This window comes from Vanellus vanellus (genome assembly GCF_965231255.1).
Source record: "Vanellus vanellus genome assembly, chromosome: 5".
NCBI lineage: Eukaryota > Metazoa > Chordata > Aves > Charadriiformes > Charadriidae > Vanellus > Vanellus vanellus.
The window spans coordinates 28,546,345-28,567,918 of NC_138910.1; the positions used below are offsets into that span (position 1 = coordinate 28,546,345).

The window sequence follows — 21,574 nt, forward strand, 5'->3', positions numbered from 1 at the left end:
TTGGAGACTCTAGATTCCTGTTTTGTTATTACTTTTGTACCTTAGTGGCAATACTAGGTTAGCATCAGTGCCTAGCACAGCTAGATCTTGGATCTCTAATGTACCAGACTTCCAGTTCTGTGACCTGAAAACAGGGAGAAATGAGAGATGAGAGATGGCCTGGCTTTTCCCAGTTATCGTGCAAAGTTACTCTGTATCTGCAGTGACTTAAATCTCCACAGTAAACCAGAAGTATGTGCTGTTGCTTGTGTATCTTGACATTTGGACACCATAGGACTCAAATTGAGACATTACAGCACAGACTGAGATAGTGAATCCCAACTTTTTTTTTTTTTTTAAATAATAGTGTTTAAATCAAGGTGGTAGTGAGGAAGTTGACCAATGTCTCATACCATCAGTTACATCAATGGAAAACACATGCAATTACCATTTCATTTTCTAATACTGATGATTTCCACACTGACCAAAAGAAGTTTTGCTTAGAGGACAAACTCTTGTCCTTTACTTGGTGTTGGCAGTCCCACTTGTATTAGAGGAATGTCATTTTGATAACCCTGCATTTGTGCTTTTCAATTTCATGTCAGAAGCCCCTCAAGTCCCACCACTCAGCCTTACACCAGCATAAAGCAGCACTGCCCTTGGATTGAGTAACCTTTTGCCCTGCTCACACCCCTGTGGTTAGGGCAGCTTCTGATGCAGTTTCATACTGCAACAGATAAAACAACGTGATCTCACCTGGCAAAAGTGGTGATGGCATGTAATGCAGGTAAAATCCTTAAGTTTTAGATTCTGAGTTTTATGTTCTAGGAACCAAAAAGTCCCCTTCCCAGAACTAATCACACATCATTTTTAGCTTCAAGAGAGGAGGTTACTCTATACCAGGTTAATACAAAGCAATCAAGACATGCCATTAATTTTCAGACCTCCTTGGATTTTCTCCTTTATCTAGTCCACTGAAGAGAAGACTATGGAAATACCTTGAGATTTTTCCTGAGGAATGTATTTTACCTCTTGGAAGAATTGGGCCATGGCAACACCACCATCTGCTGGACAAAATTTACTCCCTGTCTCACACAACACTGTTGAAAAACAGCTGGGGAGAAGGTGGAAGTGCAAGGTTATTTGTACATTCTACTGCCACTGACCTGGAGAGCTGCCCAGAGGTCCTACTCCATTAGACGAGATGAGCTGCAAGGTATAGAGACACAACAGGCACGCTTACACTGCATGCAGAGCTGGCAACCTCCAACAGAGCAATTGCTGCAGAGCAAGCAGAGGGCTTAGTCTCTGATCAAGAAAACGGGATGCTGTAAGACCTGACTGCTCCACCATATAGAACAGACTCAAGTATATTTTAGTCACTTTATTTGTATCTATATACATTACATTTTGATTCTCCAAGTAGTCAAGGCATTTATTCTCAAATAGTTTAGTACATCAATTTTATAAAATACAGCTGAACCAAGGTAGATTAGAAATACATACATTATGGTACATTAAGTGCTTTGAATAATGACTAGTCTGGCCACCTGCTAGTGAGCGATTCATTTGGTTTTGGTCATTCTCAGAGAGGAGAGTCCAGTCCACAGGTAACTCCCCTGACCCCAGCAGAGCTACTTAACCAGCAAGAGTCCCTTGTGTGCTTTTGGGGGACAGAATGCATCACTGGGCCACTACAAGGCATTCTGCTGTCTACACGATGACTTAAAGCAAGTCATCACTGCTGACTGGGACAAGATTTAGACATTTGTCAAAAGGCCTCAGATCAAACCAAGAGAAGAAAAAGAGCCAGTATAACTCTGAAGAAATGCAGTCTTCATGTTGCAACTGGGATTTGCTTACATGCATATATGCTAAAACTGGGTTACAAAGAAATAAAAAAAAAAAACAAAAAAAAAACCTTTAATCAAAGGCCTCATGTAATGAGGCTGTTCCCCCAGGACATCCTTAGGCATGCTGCAGGGACACAGACCTAACACAGCCCCACAAAGAGCTCTCTCAAAGATCTCTTCTACATGAAGTACTGCTCTCCTTTTGAGAAAGTCAGCTTTGTAAGCAAGTGAAATGCCAGGACAATTCTCATTCTGAAAAGGAATGTTTGAAGAGATCTGTTCAACTGCTGGGATTTGAACTAGAAATGCTTACAGCTTTACATCACATGGCGCCCAAAGATGCCTCAATTCCAGTTGATACTGCAGGTACTGTGTTACCCACGACTAGTAGTTTGCTATTTACTCCAGTCTGGTCAGGACTTGTCTATCAGCCACATCCTGACCCAGTTAGCTGTTGATGCCAGCTCAAGATCCCTGCTGCAAATCTCTCCAACTGCTGTAACTTCAGCCCAAGAAGGTCACAATTCACACGTCTGGGCTCTGAGTTCACAGGCTGCAAAACAGCTGGCCAGCAGAAGGTTCTCTCATCTTTACAGTGCTGATGGCCTCATGCTGTCATGTATAGGGGGAACATTAGCCACAATCAGATGATTGTGTTGCTTTACAGCCAGCTCCTTGGGACTCTGGAAGACAAGCAGTATAGACCAGTGACACATCACTGGAGTAAGGGTTACTGGTGACAGGAGAGGGCTAGCACACCACTGCTCTGCATCAGCCCAGTGCAGATGCCGTGACACTGCCCATGTTCATGCTCCATCAACCAATCCACTTACTGACAAAGGTGGAAGATAACATAACCAGCTGCTATTGGGTCGCCTTAGCTGGTCAGGCAAGTCAAGTTTTTTTCCCTGTAAACTTTAGGAGGGGAAGGAGGAAGAACACATGTAAACTTTAACTGAGACTGGAATAGATTCAGGCTGCATGGCATCACATCGATGGACCAAGAAAGAAGGTAGGAAGCCACAGAAGTGAGAGTAGCATTGAGCTAATGGACTGGTTGGTTCCCCATTACACAAGGCCACCCACACAGGTACCCATCCTGGGAGTACATTTCAACACAGGAGGCAAGATGTGCCCCAGAGGTCATCAGCTGTACCTGATGTTCTGTATTTGACTGAAGGAATTCTGGGCCAGAGGAAGCAAGTATTACTGTGTCATCTTTCCACAGCACACATCACTGCAGCCTTCAACACTGCACCCCCAAAAACAATGATTACATTGTACAGAGAAAGTGAGAATACTTTCATTTCTGCTGCTTCAACATCAGCATCTTTGCTCATCCTCCAGTAGGGCTTTGCAATGAGGTGGGGAAGACTTCTTTAACACAAATGACTGTTGCCTCCTGGCAGCTCAGACCTGACCTACACTGGTTGTTTTTGGAGCGAACAGTTCAATTCTCACTGCTGGCATTTTCCTGTCTCAGTGCTGCCCAGCTGTCACTCCAGAATAGAGCCACTACCATCTGCTGCAGAAGAAAATACTGAACACAGGAGGAGTGAACAAAATGCACATTTCAATCCATAGTTACAGTGAAGATGGCATTACCAGGCAACTGGTCAAAACGAGCAAGTGGTCATAAAGAGCTTTACTGTCCCAGACTCCATGTTCATTTGAAGTCCTTCCATCAGAGACCGGAAGTCAAAGGACAGTATTCTTGCCTCTCAAACTCATAAAAACCCTCTTATTTACTGGCCTATATTATAATGAAACTAAAAAGTAAACTCATCACCTACAAAAACAGGTAACAATTAATAAAAATGGAAAGAAGTGCTTATTGTCATAACAGAGATTCACAGATCTCTGCACATCTTACCCATCATACCAGATACCTGTTAGTTCAGGTTTTTCTTTTTACAGAAAAAGACAACTACATTCATCTCAGTGGTGCAAAAAAAATAATACATATCTAATACTGCTGAAGAGACAGTTTTTCCATTGGGACTGCACAGTGTGATGAGATTTGGATGCTCATTCTCATCAGCATGTCATGAATGAAAGAAAAACATTCTCCTGGCAAAGTTTCACCATGAGGTAAATGCATGGCTTGAAAGTCCTGGGGAACTGAAATGGATTTGAAGTGATCTGCCAGGAATGATGGTTTCATTAAGGAGAAAGTTGTCACTCTAAGGCAGTATGCTTCATTTTGTCTAGCAACTTAGTGCCTTCTGCTAAGAAAAGGGTTAATCAGCTTCATAACTATAATTAATCAAGTCTTTTAAAATTAAAGGGTATATTTTTTAGTTACCCGTTTCCAGGGATTTGGGCAACATTCAGATCCAAGTACTGTTTAGGAAGGGATACATTTTGAGTTTTGCAGTATGCTGATGACCGACAACTCATTTTTATGGGATTCAGCTAAAATGAAATTATGACAGATAAATACAGAGCTGTACTGCAGTAACATAACTTAAAAGATGTAGTGATATGACATTATAGCTGTGGAGCTGCCTTTAAAAAAAAAAAAAAATACTGCTTACAGAACCCAAGAAAAAATTGAAGCTACAAAGCATAAGCAGGACAAGTTATTCATGGATCCTAAACAGGTCAACTACAGACCACTGCAACAATAGCAGAACTCAGGAATTAAATTCATTCTTCTCTCACCCACCCACACGCACAGAGGGGGGTTTATTTCACATTTGCAGTACCACGCATCCACTACAGAAACATGAGCTGCTCTCATATTCAAGACCACTTAGGCAGTGCAAGACTTGGAGAGATCATGTACTTTTACATCATCATGAACTGGATAGTATCTGTTTCAGTGCTCTTACATGGTGATAGCATCACCTTCCCTAAAGACAGAGGGAACGCCTCTTTTCAATGCTGTTGAATGGTACCTTACAGCTTAGATCCTTAGTGAGGCTGGTTTGCTTATCAGCCTCCAAGAGCTGATTAAAGTGCAACAAGCAGATTTCACACTTCACGACATGACACACATGGTCAGTGCAGATATGGAACTGCAATCTTCTTGCTTACTGCTGGACAGACCACAGGAAAAGAGTGGCTTACAATGTCATTGTCCTCTTGTGCTTTCCCAATATGGGCTTTAGCTTAGCAGTTCAGGCCCAGTCCTGTCCAATGGTCTGGCACCATCAGGAAATACTTGTCCATAGCTTCACAAAACCTGGTCCGATACAGCTCTGGAGAGACCACAGTTGGCATCTTACCTAATGCATAAGAGTTGAGAGCAGTTAGAAATAGGCTAAAGAGTTTGCTGCAGTACAGACAGATGTCACATGAGATTACAACACCAGACAGCATAATCATGAAGGCATACTGTGGAAGTGTCTTGGAACCAACAAGCATTATCAGCTGCCTTTTTTTATTATTATTATTTTATTTAAAACGTTTAGGAGAGAAGACAGATCAAGGCCTGGACCCCTAACACTGAATTGAGATACCTGAAGTTGGAAGAACTCATCAACCCTGACCAGTTTGTTTCTTTTTCTCTTCTCCTGTTTACAGGTCTTTGAGGTTTTCCTGCAAAGATGCAAATTTCTCCCACGAAGAATTTCACTCTGGACACGCTCTTATCTTCTCCAGATATCCAAGTAGTGGTACATCACATGTTCCCCTTTCCTTCTCTTTCCAGCCCTCCTACTAACATGTGGCCAACACTAGGCAATGCTGCGCAAAAGGTACTCTACTCACTTCCACAAAGGGAACTCCTCAGTTCCTCAAAATACAGGCAGTAGTCAATCATTTGATAAGGGTTCCTCCACACTAACAGCTCAGAATGTACCTGATTTTCTGGACTCACAAAACACCTTCTGAAACCAGACAGCAAGGTTTTTGGCTAGTATCTCTGTATGGATGACTAAGTTTGTATGTGAGCAGTTGGTAGTTAAGAAACAGAAAAGAAAAATCTGTTAAGTAGATGACCTTTACCCCATTCCCAGGAATTATAGTACTTAAAGGGTCACTCACGGAAGCAGATCAATGTATTAGTTTTTCCTAAAACTTGTTATTCCTTCCCATATTCTGGACAACTTAATCTAGTGTTGCAAATCTGCATGGTGAGGAAGTTGTGGCTTTATTAGCAGAGTTACTGGAAGCTTCCAAGTAACAAGGAAACATGATCAAAAGTTTTGCTTTCATTCTGCACTTACCTTGTCCTCCCAAGATGCCAGTTGACTTCACTACCATTTCAAGCTTTTTGTCCCAGGTAAAAGTGCGAATATAGTCTGTTGCAATAAAAAGAAAATCCACACACAAACTTGTCATATCTGCTATAACCCAAGTAATGCTGTTCTAAAATGCATCTATTTCCCCTCAAAAAGGGCAAGAAAGCAGTAGGCTTCCATAGCCAGAAGAACTTCAGTGTTCCCCCTACCAGTTGCCTCATTTTCCAGAGTATTGATTATATTTGGCTAGGGTGAATATGGTATCTCAAAAGCCCAGCAAGATCACAATCAACTCTTCCTGCCTCTACAAAAACAGACTGCCCAGGTATGTCTGTCTATACCCACGTTAGTTTCAAGGGCTCATTTACAAGAGTCACTGAGGTGGTCCTCATCCCAGAAACATATCAAGAAACCCCACTTCGCCGTTAACAGCTCACACTACTTTACTGCAAAAGCTAGCAGCATCAAGACTTGGACACCTATCCACTTCAGCCAGTAGTATTCCTCATCATTGTAGCCACCTACAGGTTCGATAACAGAAAGCAAACACTTGTCACTTCATGATATGGAGGACTGGAAACACCACCAGAGGACCCTGACTGGAAGAGGAGGCTGCAAGGAGAAGACTTCAGAATTGTTTCCAAGCCACTTTCAGAGAAAGTGTGCTCAGTCATTACAAGCACATGAACATTGTGGTCTGCAAAGCTGAGGTAAGTTAAGTTTTTCCTCCTAACATTTGACTACAACTGTAACCATACAATTTTGAATTTACTGTTTCTAAATTTATGAAGGGCACCCGTAAGTATTCATATGTTTCACCTCAGCTGTGCTTTGCACAAAACTCACCCAGATCTGCCAATCTGAAGACTTATCCATTTATCTGAATACTATTTGAAAACATTCCCTTAGACTGCTTTGGGACTGATATCATCAGTTTGTGCAGTAACTACTGTCACTCAAGCACCAAGGCCCAGAGTCCCCCACAACAGGGCCTGCAAATAAAAGTCTTCACAGACCTAACTTACTTGTTTCCTATATCACATTAGGATCTAAAATAGGTAGAGATTCTGACCTCAGATTCAGACTCAGCCCAAGCTAATGGTTTTTAGTTCTGTCCCTGCTGCTAATTTAGCTTAAGTGTTTTGTAAGTTCTCAGGGTATAACTTAAAGAACATTTTGATAGCCTGATACAGCAGGTGTGTTCTCTCTTCTTGAAAATATTTGTGTTAAACAAGCTCCTTCAGATCATGAACAGCTGTTCTTACCACAATGAAGGAACTGTTAGCCTTAAACATCACACAAAATATACTCTTTAATGAGGTAAGACTTTCTATAGGACAGCAAAAAGTCACATGTACAGAAGGAGCAGAGACTCATCCCATTCACCCAAATATTCAAGACTGCAAAACTAGAAAGCAGTAACAAACTCCAGTTCTTTGTAGCTAGGATTTCAATTCTCAGCTAGAAGTGTTATTGGAATGGCTTTCAAGCTTTACCAGAAAAAGAGTAATCCAGACCTCGTGGCTTGAGATCTAATCTGTAAGCATTTCTGAGATAGGTTTCAAGAGCATATCATTTACAAGAGTCACTTCCGCATCCTGCAAAATGGCTTCATCTCCACGTTTTTTTGCACAATACAAGTTTGCCTGTCTAAAGACAAAGCTCTACTTTCCAGTCACAAGTCAGAGGATATGGCAAGGTAATTACTGTGTTGCCACCTGTATTACCCAGATCAGGCTACAGGATCACAAGTGATCCTGTGACATTTAACTTCACTTTTTCATCCCTCCCAATATTGTTTCTCTTTAGATCCTCTCCACACAAGTTTAAATTTAAATGGCTATGTAAACATTACTGAACTTAACTATGAAGACTGAACACATTAAAGCATACATAAAGCATAAAGTCAGTGTAGGTTAAACACCAACTTGACTGCTTTTTCACTGCCCGTGAGGCCTCCTGCATATATTCTTAGCAATGCAAATGTCTAACACAAGCCCATACAAGAGCTGGAGAGAAGACTTCCTGCCTCCACTTTGAGCACCCATGAGAGGTGAGGGTGGTAATCCATCAGGGAGAAGACAAGCTTTCCTGACACACATTTCTGTGGTTGTGGTACAGTTCTAAGAGTATTATAAAAACTTAAGCCAGAAGAAAGCAGTTTCACCAGCTGAAATCAAGAAAATACAAAAGACAACCTACCAATGATCCCAACAACCAGCTCATTGTTGGTATCATCACGACCCACCAGCAGGGAATAGTCAATGATGAGGTGGCTGGAGAGGAACTGGGAATCACTGTGTATGGAAGCTCTCAGCACAGCCTTGCAATGGGAACGGATGTACAAAGGATTGTCCCGGACCATCTTCAGAAGGTTCTCGTCCAGCAGGACTACATCACAGCTTTCCTTGCCTGTGTCTGTTTTAACATTTCTATTCCGGAGGGAGCCCTTCAGGTCAAAAACCTGCAAATGGGGAACAGCACTACTTTGTTCTGTTGTTCTGTCAGATGAGAGATTTCAACATATTTAACTGCAGTATTTGAGAAGGCAGCATGGCAAGGCAACCCTTTCCTTCTCTGCAGTAGGAAATCAGTTAACAAAAAACATTTTCGTACTACAAAACTTAAAGTTTCCTGAGTGGAGAGTAGCACGTAAGCCTACACGAAAGCTCTGGCACCTCAATTCACAAATTTTAGGCAAGTTATTTCATTAATATTTAGCCTAGTTTATGGGAAAGAGGGTGTCCATATTTTTATACCATATGGGTAAATTCAGTTTTTCCAGCCAGCTTCTACAGACTCAAATGCTGACAAAAATAAAGCCGATGAAGAAGGAGGTGGGCCTTGCATGAAGCACCATTTAACATTTGTTGGCAAGGCAAGAGACAGGCCATCATTATGTTGGAAAGGATCTCTGGAGGTGTCCAGTCCAATGACCTGCTTGAAGAAGGTCCTGTTAGGGAAGGTTGTCCAAGCCCTGTCCAGTCAAAATTTTACTGACTTCAGGGATAGAGTCCACAGTCTCTTTCGGTCTCTGTTCTAGTGCCTGACCACACTCATGATTTAAAAGACAGACAAACAAGAAAACCCACAACATCATTTACATCTATCTAGAATTCCTTCAGTTCCCTTCCTCCCACAAACATCCCCTGTTTGAGGTCAGGCACTGCGATGGAAGGTGGAAAGAATTTATACTACCTAGTTTTAGAAGCAACATTTGTTTGAACTTCCTTTTTAGCATCAACTCTGTATTTGAAGAGAATTTTCCCTCGACCATTTTAAGGTCTTCATTCTACTGCCTCATAAAGGTTGCTTTTCCTTTACTAAAAGCAAGGCTGAACTCCAAATCTTGTCCCACGCATGACTCAGAGAACAGAGGGTTCAAAACATTATTAGTTTCCCCTCCACTACACAGCAGCTCACCATCTCTGTTGGTGAGGCTCTCCTAAGCAAATTAGTCTGTAATCCCAGTTAGTTCTTCTGAAAGCTTTGCAAAAAGGTTTCATGTTACCCTAATTACGTAGGCAATGCTTTTTCTCAGACACCAGAGGTGCAGGGACAAATAAGACTTCTAAAAACTGAAGCCTGTGCTACAGCTATCTGAACTAGCCAACACAGGCATCCAGTTACCAAGGATCACATCACAAGGAAACAGGCACGAACTGTCATCTTTGACCAGTGCTAGATATAGACAGCACATGAAAAGTTAGAAGTTACCTAGACAGCTACTGGTAACCCTGCTCTTGCTCCCAGTCAGAACTGCACTGCAAGGGAACTTGGTTCTTACCTGAGCCATTTTCCTGCCGTAGAAAAGGTTTTCCATAACAAGCAGATCCAGCTTCTTTTCAGTATTGTTTTGAGAGTTTTTGTATCCAATTCGATATACCCCAAGGATTTTGGCCAGTGCTGTGGGCTTCTGAAGAAGAGAAGACATGGGGTAAGATCTGTGTACAGACAATCAGTAATCAAATACCAAAGGTACCACTGTTATGTCTGACTGTGTATTACAGCTTAGAAGCTCTAGCAAAAATCCCACTTTTCATCTTAAAAACACATTATTAGTACAACTCACCCCCTCTGACATTTTCTTTTAGTTAATGAAAAGGGTTAATGGAAACTGTTACTAGTCTGTAAAATATAGAACACTGCCTAAAATAAAAGGCACTTTTTTTTCTAAATACCTTCTGCTGAACTGCATTAATGATGTAAGTGAAGTAGTGTGGAGCAAAGTCAAGGAACGACTGGACTTCCAGACGAGGCATCTGCTTCAAGATGAATCTATCATCTGTTTTAACATCAGACAGAGGCAACAGGGTTACATGCAGTGATATATTCTTCGCAAGTTCTGTAGGACTGTCACACAGATGAAGTAGTTTGAAAAAATTAAAAGACCACAATTCTCTTAAATCTATAGCTATAGAAGCTCTTTTCTACAAACTTGTTTTACTTCATATATTCTGAATTTTAGAATTTCAGCCTTTCTGGATTTCAGCCTTCTAGCAAATCAGGGAGAAGAGAGTGCCTACAGACCCTTCCAGTGAAGACTTGTTTTAAGTAAGGGCCTAGAATCAGCCACAGTTAAAAAAAAAAAAAAAAAATCCTATGCATCAACTACGGCATGTGGGATTATAAGAAACACTGAATCTTCAGTAACCAGTTTTCCTTGAATTATACTCAAGTTTTTGTTTTCTGAAGCCGGCCTAAGAGGGCACAACCCTTCTGCTCAACTGGCCTCCTGAGGTGCTACTACTGAAAAATAGAACTACATTTTGTTCTCCTGCACAAAGAGACAAATAATCTGATATTGAAGACCCCAGAACCATCCACTTAACTTTCCATTCTGAGTGGCCACTTCAGTCAGCAACCCTCTGGCTAGAGGTAATCAGGGATTAAATGACACACTAACCACCACCATCCCCAAATAATACCCTCTAATTACAAAGGGGGAAGAAGCTACATTTACCCTCGGTCACATAGAATGCAGCTCCAGATTTGCCACCTCGAGCCTGCCAGGGCATAGAGTGAGAGAGGGATCGGATGAAGTCCTCTTCACTGCTCCCCAGTATCACTTCACGCATCTTGTGAAACTCGCCAGCATAATAAATCCGGCAGTAGAACTTGGCATTTGCATCTGAAAACTCTGCAAAAAAGGTCTTCCTCAATAACAGCATGCGATACTCACTGACTACCTGAGATGACACTTAGAGATTTTATTCATGTCTAGAAGAATATTATTGTGCTAAATATCCCTCTCACACTATTATACTTTGGAAGTTTAAAACAATTGAATTAAAATGGAAAACTTACAGGAAAGTCAACCCCCTTTATGTTAGCTCACAGTATATACCATGGGAAAGTGTCCAGACAAAGATCAATTAAAAACCCAAAAGTTTTATAGGGTATTTTTGCAACAGAGAGACTGATTACAGTAAGTAAAAACTTCATTGCTCTGTTCTTCATTTTTCCTTCCTGCCCAATACAAAGAAAAAATAATTACTAACTTCAAGATTTGTATTACATTTGCATGAAGAAAGGAGTTTGTCAGCTAAGACTTCAAGTTATTATTTACAACTACTCACGGAGTTCCACATGAGGATTCACCAGCTGTTTTTTCTGTCCATCTCCTCCATCCACATCATCTGAAGGCACAAAGGGACCATTCAGTCAGGATTGTTCATTATTATTACTAAGAAAGCCATGTAAGATACTACTTGTAAACCCACATTAAAAGTATTTTCTTTTTTCAAGAATATAGAGGGAACTATATATAGGGAATTAGAGATACAGCTATAATTGTATAAAGTAATATGTATGCTAGAAGGGCACTGCTGTTCATGGGACACTTAAGTACAAGCTTTCTTTTTATTTTCTCTTCATTCATTTTCCATGAACTGAAACAATGAAAGTTAAACAGGAAGTGAAGAAGAGAGACTGGGCTGCTTAACTAAAGTCAACTCAATCCAAAAGCATTCAAGCCCAGATTACTCAATGTCCCTATAGTTACTGGAGTTTGAAAGACCCTATTTCCCTTCTTGTTGAGCAGAGCAATGTCTTCAGGAGAAACCCATATTTGATGCTCAAATAATTCATTTTCAACGCATGTTGAGTAATATTGGATTGTTCAAAAAGTACAAGGAGTGCATGCCGGGCCTTACAAGCATGAATGAGGTTTGGGAGAAGTAACAATCCAAGACAGAAGGTGGACTCAACAGTCTTGTACCTTGAGGCTCTGCTCCTTGGTTTTCTGCTCCCTCTTTGCCCATCTGTCCAACCTGGTAGTAGGCACTGTCAGCACCACGTAAGGTCTCTTTCTTCTGGGAAGACAGATCTGGGCTTTTCCCTCCAGTGCCACGGAAGAAAGACAAAACACTAGATGGTTTCTTTGCTACAGTGAAGAGGAATAAAGAAGTTTGCGTTGGCATTTGCACAGGCAATTTAATAAAAGTATGACTAACACAAGCATTCTCCATTCATTGTTTTAACTGGAGGAATATCATCATTCAACTGAAACTCATATGCTATTCTTCAGGCAACCAAAGTCTATCAGGTTAGCTGATTTAGTATTTTGAGTAGCATTCTCAAATGATGAGTCATTTGAAAACACAACCCAAGCATGAGCGTCTTTAACATAGTAAGAACCTCATTTGTCCATTTCAAGATATTTTAATTGCCATCTTTTTAAAGAAGGCGGTGCCATAGGTCAGAACCTATTATGGGCATCATACCCCACTGAACAGGCTAGACTCAAAAACAACTCAAGGTGCACTACATCATAACATTAAATCAGGGAATGATAGTCTGATCTCAACAATCAGAGAAAGCCATCGTGGGCAGAGACTTCAAAAACAATCGCCCTTTTACCACCACCATGAGAACATCAAGTCAGCTCTAAGACTAGTCACGATTTCAACTCAGAAGGCATTTAGTTTGTTCTTACTTAATTTTCACAAGAGCTAGAACCCAGGTTAAGTGGACTCAAGTCTGAGTCAAGATTAGCATCATTGATATGATTTTGGCAAAATGGTCTTACGCTGTTCTGGTTCTGCATTGCGAGCTGAGGGACCTATGTTAGTCTCAGGCAGGCGGACAGGGCTACTGCTCTTTGGTTTGCTGTCTGACATGCTGAAGGAAGAAAGAAAGAAAGTAAGTCATGAGCCCAACAAATACTGCTACCCGAGACACTATTTCTTTACTTGTTTACATTTATTTCTCCTCTATGCCTAACATTAAGTACTACTAAGGGAAGAGGACGCAGTTTAAAGTTGTAATGGTGTGGAACTCTCCAAAGTTGTCGTCCTCCACCGCCCTGAGGAAAACCTCCCAGGGCTCCATGGCAACAGTTCCATCCATCACCACAGGAAAGGTAAGCAGGCCCAGCAATCCCTACCATGCACACAGTCAAGGGATCAGGTGATGGAGCCAGCACAGTCCCTGACATGAAATGGAAACTCAGATACTGCAAGTATGCATTGGCTACATGGAATGTGTAAGATTCCAACAGAAAGCAGAGATCCTAACATGCTTAAGAGGCATGTTTTGAAGGTCCTTCCCCATCCTAGTTTTGTGTTATTCACTACAATCACTGTGCCTTTGCTCTGTGTACTGTAGCTCCCGCATGTAACCTGTTTGGCTGTAGTCCTTCTTCAGAACTGTTCTTCAGAGATGCTTTGGACAACTCATCCAGGGCATTTCTGTACTCCTTGCAACTGAAGGGGAAAGGAAAATAAATAAATAAATAAATGAGAGTCAGCTGTTCTCTAACACCAACCCAAAGATTCAGTTCAAAGACAACCACAGGAAACAAAAATCCACAGTAGTAAAACCTCCCAACTTTCTCTTACAATTAGAACTTAGCTCCCTTAGAACAGAAGCTGCTTGAGATCATACTGCAGGAAAAATTCCCCTCCCTTGTTTCTCCCTCTCCCACAATTTAAGAATGCTCTTCTTTAAAAGGCTGCTGCCTTGCGACACACAAACTCCAAGATTTATGGAAGCAGCTGGTTTGGAGAGCTGAGTAGTACCGAGAGCTGCTACGAACAAAGGTAGGCAAGTGACAGACTGAAGTATGAATACCTAGCTGTTGTTCCCTAGCTCAGTTGCACTTTCTCCAGGCTGGAGAGTTGAGCAAAACGTAGTTGCGTTTCTTTCTCTAACAATATCACATTACAGGGAACAGTACAAAACCAATTCATTTTTGTGTACTACAGCTCAGCAAGAAAAACCCCAAATCCAGTTGCAAGTTGGAAAACCTACTTTCCATATCTCAGTAGTAAAAGGAGAGAACCAGCTCTGGCAGAAACTCTCAACGCAACCCGGTGAAGAAATTCTTTCATGCTTGTTCCCTACCATTAGGATTTAAATATTCCTTGCACAGAAAAGCTGCAAAAGTACAACATGTGTCAGGTGAACAGCAAAATCTCACCAGTACCTGAGAGCAAAAGCTATGATGGAGCTTGGTTCTTTCTCACAGACTGCAATAGGTACACGTTCATGCTCGTACATTAGGTAGTGCTTATCTGGGTCACTAAATGAAAATGACATAGGGAGGACTGTTAGTAGATCATAAAATTTTGTGGAAAGAAAAGGTTAAGTTTTGGTCAAAACCCAGTTCTCATCACTGCACTCCCAGGCACAAGCTGCAAGTCTCAGCATGGAACCAAAGCTCCCCAGATCAGCTTCTCACAACAGACACATTCATAGCCATGTGGTTAAATCTAAATAGTAACATGTTAGGGCAATCAGCACTTCAAGCAAGCTGCTTGTATCAGAAGACCAGCTCCAAGTTAGAGTAAGAGTCTATTTCTGTTTAGCAGCCACTGTTTCTAATGGCACCAAGACCTGCCTGGAGTTTGTTTTAACTGTCCTGCAGCATAGCTTGCAGAGTGAAGTTAGGGGACAAACCTGGACTCTTTTCTGAACAAGCAGTTTAGCACAGAAAATTCCCCAAAGCCTCCTAGGTTTCTGTAAGATTTTATTTTACTTATCTGTAGGGTCCAGTCTTTTACCTCATTAGCCCACAGCCTCCACTACTACCCTGGGGGTAGGATTCAGAAGTTAAACTCAGGCTGCCAAACGTTAGGCTCATGTCAAATGAGAAACACTACAAAGCACGCAGACCAAGTAGCTGAAAGACTTTCCAGCCTGCCCATTTTCACGTGAGAGGACGACTTGAGGGCACATGCAGTAGCCACTGAAGCTGACCTACACCCAGATAATGCCAATTTGAGTCCAACCCTTGGAAGAGGTCTAGAAGCAAGAACAAGAAGCAGGCATGTAGCTTTAGTAATTTTTTGCTAAGGAAGGACATTTCTGCTCCCTCCCTGCACCAACGAAGTTAGAAGGCACCTTTCTCCCCTTTTCCCCCATCCCTTCCCCTCCCACAATTTTTGAGGAGGCATGCCTGCTATGAGGAGGAGAAACTGATAACATATATGCACAAGGGTATTAATAAGAAAAGTGGGTAACCAACAAATACCTATAAGGGACACAGAAAACTTCTTGCCTTGAGGAAGTTCTATAGCTTATTCAAAGGCAAACCCAAATGATGACTTAAATTACATGCTGAGCCAAGGAAGTATGCATGGCTCTGTCTGCAATTTGACCAGGCTGCTAATTTGGTACAACATATATTATGCAGTACTTACAACGGAAATGGAATGGGGTTATAGTTGTTTCCAGGCAAAAAGTTAGCCAAAATAGCTTTCATAGTAGACTTCTCCTTCACTTGGCTGTCTGTAGATCCCAGGGAGTGTCCATCAAACACATCTGGAACAGAGGTAAGTTAGTCTACATCACAATATCAAAGCTGCAAATTCAGAAGGGTGGTTGCAGACCACTGTATTACCAGATCTGCTCTTTGTTAAATGGATCTTGTACACTTGCCACAGAGAAGCAAAAGAAAGAATACAAGACCACAACATACCTTCTGAGCTGCTTGTTGTGTCCTGTTCAGACAGCGTGTTGGCACCAGTCATATGCTCCGATACAACCTCTGGAGGTGTGGGCAGCTGAAGATGGGTGGAGCCTGTTGAGCTCTGACTTGATAAAGTAGTCAGGAAACGATCCTCTGAGTGTACAAGGACAGAAGAAAGCATTTTATATAGCTGTCAGAAGTGATATTGCTTGCTCCCACACCAAGCTATCACCACTGTCTCCATTCAAGAAGTTTTTACTTAGAAAGCAGGTAAGGCCACTCAGAGCAAAGGAATGGGCAAACTGATCAGTGTAGCACATAACCTCCAGAAGATGCATACACTTATACCCACTACCTTCAGTTCTCACAAATTCTTAGTATGCCTCACAGATAAGAGGTCTCAGAACCCATAAACACTTCACAGAAGAGGCGAGAGGTATTTCCCAAATTCTGTATACTTACTGAGTTATTTAGAAAGCTTCTAAAAGGTTTTACACTCAAGTTCAAAGGAAAACCCTTGCTGGGCAGTTTAATATCATTAGTAATTCAGCTTCATATTAGACGCAGGGTTTTTATAATAGTAAGCTAGAAATTGTCTTATTCCCTTCTCACACAATGGTGATTCACTGTTTCTCTAAATTATCAAATTTGACAAGGCCCCCATGTTATGTCAGGGAAAGGGTTACAGCAAGCCTCTTTTGGTAGCTTAAGAAAAATGAACAGACGACATACCTTTCTCTCCATTTTGGAGTGCTGGAGAAGCATTGCGTGGGGAAGCATCCATGCTACTGATCTAGGCAGAACAACAAAATAACAGTGTTGATGCCAAGCTCTTTATAGCTGTATCCCTTCTTCTGCGGAACACTTGCAAAAGCAGACGTACCACAACAGAGCACTCCCACCCACTGCATTGTCACTGTACCTGCCACCACATGAAAAAGACAAGGCAACAGCAACCCAGCTTCATAAGATGCTTATGACTGCTATCATCTCTGTATCCTGCTTTAAAGGCTACACTCTTCCTCTAGAGAAACCTACTTGCTATAGATCAAGGTTAAGTGTGTTTTAACAGATAAGGTCAGAAAGAACACGTATGCATGCAGCAGAGCTAATCCAGGGTCTCACGGGGTTTCTTAGTGCACCTTGCAAATGTTAGAACTATTGGGAGTTCAGCCTTTCTCTACGATGCTTATATTGTATTGCCTTGCACTCAGGACATTTTTTTAAAGAATACCAGCTCCCTGAGGGGTGGCTGTTCAGCATGCTGGCAACTGTACCCTTAGACAGAGCTCGAGGCAGCAGTCCAAAATCACTTATACGTGCCCTCAGCCAGTTCCCACAGGACACATCACAGAACAGAGATGAACCTGCAGATTCATTATCAGTCCTTCCTGGGTTCTTTGCTCTGCCCCTCTTGATAATTTTGCCTTTTCTTTTTCACAAGGTACAAACCTGATGGGCAATCTAGGGTCTAGCAAGGTGACCTCCGTCCTGTCTAGGCATACACTTGACAATGAGTGCAGCTCTCCACTGTAAGTATTCAGATTAAAGCTACACAAACACCACAGAAAATCATCAAGTCCTATTCATACTTGGTCTTCTTCTGTATAATATGGCTTTTGATTCACTTCTACACTACAAATACTAGCACGCAATTCAAGCTTTTACATCTGAGAACTATACGTTGCAGTGAAACCAGTTTACTAAGTGAGCTGAAGCCAGTCTTAAGACTATTTTGTTGCCCCAGAAAAAAAAAAAAAAAAAAGCTTCTAGCCCACTACTTGTACCTTGCTTTCTTCACCTTGCCTCAGTCTCCCAGGGCTGGGAGGTACTGATGGGCGTTTTCTCCCTTTCTCTTGTTGGAAGAGATCCTGCAATCTTAAAAAAAAAAAAAAAAAAATTAATCAAAAGATAGGTTACACGTATGAGCTGTGAAAGGCACAAGTTATGAATTTTCTCTATAATAGAATCGAGCCAAGTATGTCTTCACAAGTCTTTACTGCAAACTCAGACGGTTGCTAGCATGTGCCAAATCTAGGTTTCAAATGGCCAAAACCAGAACATTTTCTTCCCCTCTGTGATAATTTCACCAATTAATTGCTTTCCCATGCTCACCTCTTCCACCTTTATTCAAATGACATTTTCTCCTCTCAGATGCAAGTTGTGCTCTACAACACAACACTTTTATTCATAGAATCATAGAATTGTTATGGCTGGAAAAGACCTTTAAGATCATCAAGTCCAACCGTTATCTAACTCTACCAGGCCCACTTCTAAACCATGTCCCTGAGCACTATACTTAGACGGTTACTACCTGGCCCCAAATGATTTCCTGTTCCAATCAACCAGCTCTATGGTCTTAACCAGTAGAGGACATCCAACACAACCTGTCATAACACACTGTATACAGCAACTGCACTACAGGGAGAGAAAGTACAAAAGAACCTCTTCCCTTCTATAACCAACACAGTATCAGTGTTGCTCATGATTCTCTTACCTATTATTCCAGGCTTGTAGCATCTCACAAAGTCCTTGCTTTTTAGCTATCAGAGACTCAAAAACAGATTGCAGCTGTTGAGGTGTGTCTAATGACGATGAAAGCAGCCTCGCCTGGATTTTCTCAGTCCAGTTTCGAAACTCCCCCTCTTCCATCTGCCAAAATAAAAACTGTCAGTGTTCTGGGACCAGAGATGACACCAGATCCGAGTGGCTTCTCCACACACTTGGCAGCCTATGGTCCGCCAATGCAGAAATAGTCCATTACCTCCTTTTGGGCAAACAGGTCTTCCATCTTTTCTTCTCTCGTTTTGCTGAAAGTATCTGTTTTCAGAGAAGCAAGGCGATCATCAACTGCAAGATACACTTGTGACACCCTGTCGACAGGGATGAAAAGAGTTAAGATGTGACTACTTGGAACAACTTCAACATTCTTTAACAGAAGTCTGAATGCATTAAAGCTTAGCATTTAAGAATACAAAAGACAATATATGACAGTCTTCTGCACAGTAGGGTGTCCTACAGAATTTACAGGGAAAGTTGGAAAAAAAAATCATCAGTATAGCAGAAACCTAGAAGTTACACACACTGACAGTCTTCTTCACAACTTATTTTTAGCAGTGTAAGTTGTCAGAGACAATACAAAGGTCACCAACACATTACTAGAGGAGGGGAACTGTTGTGTCATCTGGGACTGCAAGCTACATCTCCACCAGAAAAAGGCTCAGAGTCAGAGTGAGTAACTATTTCAGCTCTAAACAAAGCTCCACAGGTTCTGAAGTCAGGTGGTCACAGAGGCATCAGCCGTACAGGAATGCTGCCACCAGGCAGAACAGCAGTCAGGCTGGATTTAACACATTTTTCCATCACGCTTGTCTCCCACTGTTTTGTTCCTACATTTAGAAGATGTATAGGCTTACAGTAGTTTACCTTACACCACAGGAAGGTACCAGATCGTCTGCTATTATCATATTCAACAGCTAACAACAGCAATGTCTTTTACACACCAGAGAGTTTAGTTGCCACATGACCAATATACCATAATGAAAGCAGTTCTGTTTGGACAACAGATTTGAACAACACCTTTACAGTTTTTCTAGTCTGAAGGCAGGATTTAAACTCGGTCAGATATTCCAAAAAGGAATGTTAGGGTAATGGTACAAAATGTTACCTGCAGTTTTCCGATTAAGCCTTCTAGGACCACCTCCTCTGTTTTATTCTTAGTACCAGAGGGAGGAATTAGAGATACTTTAGCTGTGCTAAGAAGGTATTTCGTAAGAAAAGGTGACGTTTCAGACACCAGCTGATGGTCAACCTTTCAGTGGCTACTTGGCAACATCTTTCAGAAACATCACTCAAATATCACTGCAACATTCAGGGACGGAGGAAGACAAGAATCTTAGTTTCTACTGGCAATGTTTAAGCTGAATTGCCGCCAGTTGAAAAGGTGAGAGATCAGTACAGACAGAGCAGGTAAAGGCAATAAAGGGGATTCCAATACCACTCTCCCTTAGAAATATATGTACATGTAAATATGTTTAAAACCACCACTTTTCTATTAAATAATGAATATTTAGCAAGTATTAGCTATACTAGAAAAAATGGGTTTGTGTTCTGCTAATAGAAGTCCAAAATATAAATAAGGTGAGGAAGGCATTAAAACCAAAGCTTACTTTTGAGAGAAATCCTTGAGATCTTGCAAAATAGTAACCTTTGACGGAGCCTGCCGTTTGATGTAGATCTTGGGGAGTGGGACACATACTTCAAGCAGCCGGATTGGAGAGTAGCTGAGATGGCAATACGACAGCTATTAATAATTCTACCCACATAGCACTAATTCTACACCATATTGTGGTTTGTAGCCCTTATGTGAAAAGGGGCACTGTCAACATGTCCAGGGCTTAGTTACTTTTAGCAATAACATCCTGTTTATTTACTATTTCCTAGGCAAAAGTAAAGTCACAGATCATGTTGCAAATACAAAACTCTGGAATTTTTTGAGGTTAGACAGGGAAAAGTGTTTCCCTTCTGCATCATGAACTGGAGTCATCCATTCTTAGGAACGTTGCCCACCCCACCCAGGACAATGACAGCACCCAATGCCCTCTGCAAGCCAATACGTAATCCTACACTTGTGGTTATAAAGCAGTTATGCTGTACTGAAAGCAAAGGACAGATCTGATGAATCCTTACTAGAGCGATATGCTTCACAGAGTACTAGAGAGAGAAGGAATTTTTTAGCAGTGGACCTCACCTGAAAGATGCCACCATCTGATTATAGGAAAAATACTGGTGATAGTCATGGTGAATGGAATGACCACAAGGCTCTGCATTGGCCCTTCGAGTGTACTGGTGCCCATAGAATCTCAGCTCAAGGTATTTTGCGAAAGACATAGACCAAGAATCATTGGAAAGGGGAACAACCGGCGTCACCTGAAAAATTGAAAGCCAAGTGTCTTAATTTCATCCTTCAACCAAGAGTAAGCACAGTCTAACCTAGACAGCAATCTAGTATTTCTAGTATCAAAAGCACCCATGACCCTGAAACATGCTAAACGACAAAGACAGCATTTATGCAAAGCTAAGGCCAACAAGCAGTTACTATAAATCTGACAAACTGCTAGTTGATGATGATGACCACAGGTGCTAGGTTGGGGGAGTGCAAACATATACTTCACAGAAGCTTATATCTGGGATGCTACTTCTCTGCATAGAGACAATTTCCAGCAACCCAGTCAACAGCAGTGGTTTCATCGTATACTTTTTCCCTGGTGATTCTTCAGCTACAAGTACATTGGTATTGCTTTGCAGTGTCTTTCAGCTTCAGCAGTGCTTGCAAGCTTAGAGTAGTCACTGGTTTATACATACTTAATAGCCACAAACGTATTAGTGTTTACATGAGTACACAGAAATAAAAGGTTATAGAACAGGTGTATACACAGCAGCGCAGGGCTTGCCTTCAGCAATTATATTAATTTCCTCCAGGTATCTTTAAATCCAACACCCATGTTTAAGCCAGCGTAAGTAGGTGAATTGAGTCATCCACAGGGGTAATTGAGATGTTTCATATTTCAGGCACTGCACAAATCTTTTTTAATTAAGTTTTATTCTCATCACTTTGAAGGCTCTTAAGGTTTACAATGTTT

General features: G+C 41.5%; 1 protein-coding gene across 1 annotated transcript in view; it reads right to left on the bottom strand.

Moving 5' to 3' along the window:
• Positions 1-1,348: 1,348 nt before the first annotated feature.
• The window catches only part of PIKFYVE (phosphoinositide kinase, FYVE-type zinc finger containing), a gene marked incomplete at both ends in the record, with an annotated part of 65,110 nt that continues 44,884 nt past the window's right edge, over positions 1,349-21,574 (bottom strand). Inside the window, 19 exons of the mRNA XM_082483364.1 lie at positions 1,349-5,062; positions 6,005-6,079; positions 8,222-8,483; positions 9,807-9,935; positions 10,201-10,304; positions 10,983-11,159; positions 11,599-11,658; positions 12,240-12,404; positions 13,050-13,141; positions 13,642-13,725; positions 14,448-14,543; positions 15,664-15,784; positions 15,942-16,085; positions 16,665-16,725; positions 17,720-17,810; positions 18,430-18,584; positions 18,697-18,805; positions 20,102-20,215; positions 20,683-20,861. Of these exons, the coding sequence (XP_082339490.1) occupies positions 4,947-5,062; positions 6,005-6,079; positions 8,222-8,483; positions 9,807-9,935; positions 10,201-10,304; positions 10,983-11,159; positions 11,599-11,658; positions 12,240-12,404; positions 13,050-13,141; positions 13,642-13,725; positions 14,448-14,543; positions 15,664-15,784; positions 15,942-16,085; positions 16,665-16,725; positions 17,720-17,810; positions 18,430-18,584; positions 18,697-18,805; positions 20,102-20,215; positions 20,683-20,861 (2,334 nt within the window). The remainder of the gene's footprint in view (positions 5,063-6,004; positions 6,080-8,221; positions 8,484-9,806; positions 9,936-10,200; positions 10,305-10,982; positions 11,160-11,598; positions 11,659-12,239; positions 12,405-13,049; positions 13,142-13,641; positions 13,726-14,447; positions 14,544-15,663; positions 15,785-15,941; positions 16,086-16,664; positions 16,726-17,719; positions 17,811-18,429; positions 18,585-18,696; positions 18,806-20,101; positions 20,216-20,682; positions 20,862-21,574) is intronic.